This window comes from Trichosurus vulpecula, chromosome 5, assembly GCF_011100635.1.
Source record: "Trichosurus vulpecula isolate mTriVul1 chromosome 5, mTriVul1.pri, whole genome shotgun sequence".
Lineage (NCBI taxonomy): Eukaryota > Metazoa > Chordata > Mammalia > Diprotodontia > Phalangeridae > Trichosurus > Trichosurus vulpecula.
Window position 1 is genome coordinate 45830411 of NC_050577.1, and position 6000 is coordinate 45836410.

At 41.5% G+C, this 6000-nt stretch overlaps 1 protein-coding gene across 9 annotated transcripts in view; it reads left to right on the forward strand.

Annotated features, from left to right (window-relative positions):
- The window catches only part of TRAK1 (trafficking kinesin protein 1), a 238668-nt gene extending 233593 nt beyond the window's left edge, over positions 1–5075 (forward strand). For 8 of the 9 annotated variants that reach the window (XM_036759410.1, XM_036759409.1, XM_036759411.1 and 5 more), the window contains one exon: positions 1796–5075. In XM_036759410.1, coding sequence (XP_036615305.1) covers positions 1796–2579 — 784 coding nt within the window. In that variant the 3' untranslated portion in view covers positions 2580–5075. The remainder of the gene's footprint in view (positions 1–1795) is intronic. The other variant, XM_036759415.1, reaches the window with a different exon arrangement.
- The last annotated feature ends 925 nt before the right edge of the window (positions 5076–6000 follow it).

Here is a 6000-nt window from a genome sequence, read left to right on the forward strand (position 1 = left end):
TCTATTCCAGTATTATTGTGGAAATGAGAAAACTTTTTTCATCTGTCCCAGTCTCTCCATCTTCCCCCTCCCCCAGTTCTGCTCCGGTAGCCCGATATGCCTGAACAAGGCATTTAAGAAAGACTGACCTCCCAGTGTGGTCTAGCAGAAGAACATTGAACCTAGCAGTCCTAAGTGAGTTCTGTTGCCAGTATAGCTGTCTGATGTTAAACCAAATCACTCCTCTGGGCCTCGGTTTCCATATTTCTAAGTAGGGCACTTAGAGCAGGAAGGGGTTGGACTGGAACTGACCTCTGAGGCCTCTTCCTGTGCTGAAATTCTGTACATTTGAGTGGCTTTCTTGTACCATGTGGGCAGCTCTCACACACTAGGTTTTCCTGACCTTTTCACTGTTGGGTAGGGTTGCCAGTCTCAGTCTTATCACACAGGTGAGCACAGACTAAAGCGTATTTCCTTAACATCCTTTTTGTTTTTTTAATGGGCAAAAGAACTGATGTGAAGTGGGTAGAAGAGAACAAAATCAAGAACTGAGTCATGTAGGAGAAGCATTTTTCCCCATGGGTTTCTCCACTTAAGTGGTATTAAGAAGAATCTATCCTTATTTATAGGTTTTATGTCTTCTGTTTTTGCCATGGCTGGTGTTTGCATAGGCCAAATAGACAGTAGTCTGGCTTCTTGCTGCTTTGTGGTGCTTTCTCCTTATCTCTTTTCCCTCCTCTCCTCCCCCCAATCAAAAACTGCTCTGATACAGGTCATTTCTAATTTGGTATGAATGGAAGCACTCTGAAACTTTCTTCTGATGCCTCATTGTGATATAAAGATGATTCTGTGTTCTCAAAAGCTACGCCAGCAGGGAACCATCTTGGCTAGGCCTTATCCACTGGAAAGGCTTTGAAGCCAGGCCTGGTAATAAAACTATATCTTTGTCTGCCGTTCAGAAATCCATCACTTGGCTAAGGTCAAAAATATTTTTACCTGGAAAAGCTTGGTCGCTAAACGATGATTTTAATCACTTCTAAGACCTAGAAGGCTTATAATTGATCGGCCTTTGTGGAGGGGGGTGCCCACTCCAGCAAAATCTTATCCTTTCTGGACAATGGAGTGACTTTAAATCAATGTATCACTTTTCTCGGGTGTATTTTCCCTTAAGCTATTGACAATGTGTCGGTGTGTTGGACACTCAGGAAGAGCTGGTAACCAACCATGACCTTGGGCACACACCTAACATCTCTGAGCTTCGGTTTTCTCATCTGTAAAATTTGGTTAATAACTGTAATACTTATCCTATAGTGTTGTTGTGAAATTTGTTAGATAAGACATATTTCACTTTGCAAACTTTAGAGTAATATTTAAATGCCAATTGTTATTTCTATATTATCTTGTTGGGTGGATGAAGGTCACTGGGGAGAAAGAAGTTTTCAAAGAGATTGTTGGAGGTAATAGATTTTACGGTTTTTCCCTGGGCTGGCCTTCAGTGCATCCATTCATCCTTTCCAGAAGCAATTATGAAGCAGCCACTCTGGGCAAGGTGCTGGAGATAAAAATACAAAAATTAAATAGGTCCTGCCTTCAGGGAGTTGACATTCTGTCTGTAGGTTTATGCTGGGTGTCCCAAAAGTCTCACTTCACTTTTCAGCTACTTAGGCTTAAATTTTGCTTACATGGTGCTTAAGATTGTGCCATTTTGGCTCAACCCAGTATAAACAGATTGGTGTAAATGGACATACTAGTTTCCCCTGGGATTTTGAGGGTATTTTGCATTGAATAACTAGGTCTGATTTTTTTTTCCTTTTAGCCTTAACTCAGCACCTACTCCAGCTTGTGGCAATTCCAGCAACTTGAAGTCCACCCCAGTGGGCACGCCATGCACTCCCCGGCGACTGAGTCTGGCTGAGTCTTTCACCAATCTCCGGGAATCCACCACCACAATGAGCACATCCCTTGGGCTGGTGTGGCTGCTGAAGGAGAGGGGCATCTCAGCGGCTGTGTACAATCCCCAGAGTTGGGACCGGGCCGGCAAGGGCACCCTCTTGAACCCATACTCCCCTAAAATGGCTGTGATCCCTTCCACCCCTCCAAATTCACCTATGCAGACACCGCTGTCTTCCCCACCGTCTTTCGACTTCAAGTGTACCAGCCCCCCTTATGACAACTTTTTGGCCTCCAAGCCAGCCAGCTCCATCCTGAAGGAGGTGAGGGAGAAAAAGAACATCAGAAACAGTGAGAGCCAGACAGAGGTGTCTGTCTCCAACCTTAATTTAGTGGACAAAGTCAAGCGGTTTGGCATAGCCAAAGTTGTGAACTCAGGGCGCCCCCATGCCCCTACTTTGGCAGAAGACCAGGGACCTCTTGTCTGCGGGGCCCAGGGGTCAACGAGGGCCCTTGGGCCTGATGGCCTTCCCCTTGGCTGTCCTGTTGTCACGAGTGCCATTGGAGGCCTTCAGCTGAACTCTGGAATTCGAAGGAACCGCAGCTTCCCCACCATGGTGGGGTCCAGTATGCAGATGAAAGCCCCTGTGACTCTTACTTCTGGCATCCTGATGGGTGCCAAGCTTCCAAAACAGACAAGCTTGCGATGAGAGGAACTTGGTTCCTTTTCTTTTTTAAGAAAAAGCAAAAACAAAAAACAATATTTTCCTTTAACCTCTCAGTTCTCTGACCCCCTTTCTCGCTCTGCCCCCTCCCTTCTCTGCCTCTGTCTCTCTGTCCCTCTTTCTGTCTCTCTCTCAATCCCTCCTGAGTAGACAAATCAACCTTGTGCCTAATGGGAGAAGAGTGTAAACTTTGTATAGTATGTAAATATGTATCAGAGACCTTGTATCTAATTTTATTACTCTTCAGACATCATAAGAAATGGCCCAACGCTGCAATTGCTGTATTAAGGATTTAACTTGCTGACCTTTGATGGGTCTTTTTTTTAATTATTTTTTTCTTTCCTTTAAAGATGCACTGAAAACAGAAACCAGTTATTATCCTGTGGATAGGGGGGAAATAAATCCTTTGGCTTATTGAATGTGATTGTAGCCATGATATAGTCAGGATGGAAGGCTTGTCAGATGACACCAGTCACAGTGTGTCTTCGTTCTGGGTGGACTAACATTCGATCTCCTGGATGAATATATGAGCCTCATCCTTTACTATACATAAAATGAAGCAGCCAACTTCGGTCCTTTACTGTATACAAAACAAAGCAGCCAAATTCATATTTGTGTTGGGACAGCCTGATTTTATTTTGCTTCTGCCAGTGGTCCAGTTTCTTCAGAGCCCATGGCTCCTCTACCTGGATGAAATATTGTGTCTTTGGAGGGAAACATTTGTGATTTTCCTCATGCAGAAAACTTTCTGTAATCCACAGGTAGGCCGAAAGTCTGGAAAGAATGTGAATGTATGGATTAAAAAAAAACAAAACAAACCCACCTTTTTCCTTTAAACACATTTTGTAAAATGCAGTCAAGGCATGGTGCTGGTTGAGCATCATGTTACCGTGTGCTCTCCGGGTACTGAAATACACATGTCACAAGGTTATTTTCATCTTGCATCAGGGAAAATGGCAACTGGTTTCTGGGAACCACAGCCTCTAAGCAAAAATAGTCTAATGATCCGAGCCAAAGATCTTTACTTAAATCAGAGGGCCTAAAGAGGGAAATGTGGGGGTGTTCTGGAGAAAGCGTATTAGCGGGGAAGGGAAGACCCACAGCAAAACTGAGTGACAGCACAATGGTATGAAGGAGAGAGGCTATAGAATTTTGATCATTAGGTTTCACTTGCAGAAAATCAGACTATTTCAAAAAGCAGGGCTGTGGGATTTTCATATGATCCATATCCTTGCCTTTTCCACGGTAGCCACTTTTGAAATCCAAACACTTGAGCAGCTCCAAGGTGCGACCACTTAATGCCCATGTATTTTTCTCCTCTCTTCAATAGAGGGCATTGTATCAATGTGATTTTTCTAGCCTATGGGCTGTTCTTGTTTTTTCCATTTTCTGTTTACCTTTGTGTCTTGTGCTTGGAAAAGGATGGAGTCTCTTTTGGAAAGAATGAAAAATGAACAAAAAGGTAGGTTCTGTTGAGTGCTTCAAACATAGGGTGACTTGGAAGAGTTTTATTTATAAACAGACACATACACGTGTATGCACACACAGGAGTGAATACTTAAGGTGAAAGTTAAAAGTATCTTCAAGATAGATTTCAGAAACATGAACCAAAAATCCTGCTAACGTTAAGTTGAGGAATCTTAGTATTACATGTCCAGACATAGCAACAAGAGTATATTATAATATACTCAACCTAGGTAAGTAATGCCTATGAAAATTACCTTTGCCATTGACTCCCTATTGTGTGTATGTCTCTGTACATAAGTTTATCTACTTTTTAAACATCATCGAGTCTGTTTCCTTTTCTTCATGCCGATTGTATTTCTATAAAATGTTTCCTTCCAAGAAGGTGGTTTATTTATTATAATCGGTTACCACACTTTACGTCGCAGCAGCATTGTTGTCATTTCTTCCAGCCTCTTACTTGAAGAATTAGTACTGATGATCTTTTGCATAAATAATACCATCATCTTTGCCCTTCTGCTAGAAAGAGTTGTCCGTCCCCGAAGGGAGTCCACATAGTGTTATGGACACTTAGCATGCTTCTAGAGAAAGCATACAAGCGAGTGCGGCTCATGTTTTCAACTTCTATTTATTCTCTAAACCTAAGACATTTTAGTAAAAGTGTGTCCTCAGCTTGATTTGCTATTATATGTGTGCACTTACTGCAGATAACTTAACTATTTTTTTTATTTGAATGTATCTTAAACCTGTAGCTAGATAGGATAACAACAGGAAAACCACAGACTGAATGGACCATTTTAAGTACCCAGAGTGAATAACCGACCATATGTTACCACGAGGGAATTAAAATTGTAATAACAAATCATTCACTTGGGAGGCATAACAGACTTTAGCCTACAGAATAAATGGTAGACATTATACAACCACTCCTGGAAGGTGTGTTGTAAAATGCATCAAATGCTACAATACAATTTTCTTATCTAATGAGTATCAATAAAATAAGCTTGAGTGATCTGGTGTGGTATTCAGATATGTGTGGTTTTTTAACTTCTTTTCTGAGAAACTATGAGAACATCAAATGATATGTGTATTTTCACTTCTCTGAATTTGTAAATGTGTGTACATATATGTATGTATGTAATATAATATGTGACATGTAATATTATATATAAAAATAATGAAACATGTGGAGATGGATAGCTAGGTAGTGCTTCAATGGATAGAACACTGGGTTTGGAATCAGGAAGACTCATTTCCCTGTGTTCAAATCTGGGCTCAGACAGTTACTAGCTGTGTGACCCTGGGCAAGTCACTTAATCCTATTTGCCTCAGTTTCTCATCTGTAAAATGAGCTGGAGAAGGAAATGGCAAACCCTTCCAGTATCTTTGCCGAGGAAAGTCCAAATGGGGTTACAAAGAGTCAGACACAACTGAAAGAACTCAGTGATAGTAACAACAGTGTGTTGAAACATTTACTTCGAGACTACTAATATTGTAACTCATCCAGTGTTCCTGATCAGAAAGACACTGACCATCTTCATTGCAAAATTCTTCTTGTCTCCCTTCGTGTGTATGCAGGCATTTTACTCTTTAAGCACATTGATGAATATGAGCCCAAGGTGGCCCTGCAGCCAGGATCACAATATCCCCCTGCTCAGCTGGTGTGACTCTGAGCAGCCTCCCCCTTCAGAGGGTAGAGCCTCTGGAGATGGAATGAGTGAAGTTACAGAAGGAGCAACAGTGTTTAACTCTTCTGTTATCTTTTTTAAAGTTAAAAGTTTTTTATATCATATTCATTTCTAAATATTCTCCCCTCCTCACATACCCAGAAACCCTTAACAAAAATCACAAGAAAAGTAGTTTAGCAAAACTGCTGTATCTTGTATACCTGACCATTGACACAGCATTCTATACTCAACAGATGGAGAGAGGAGCATTCTTC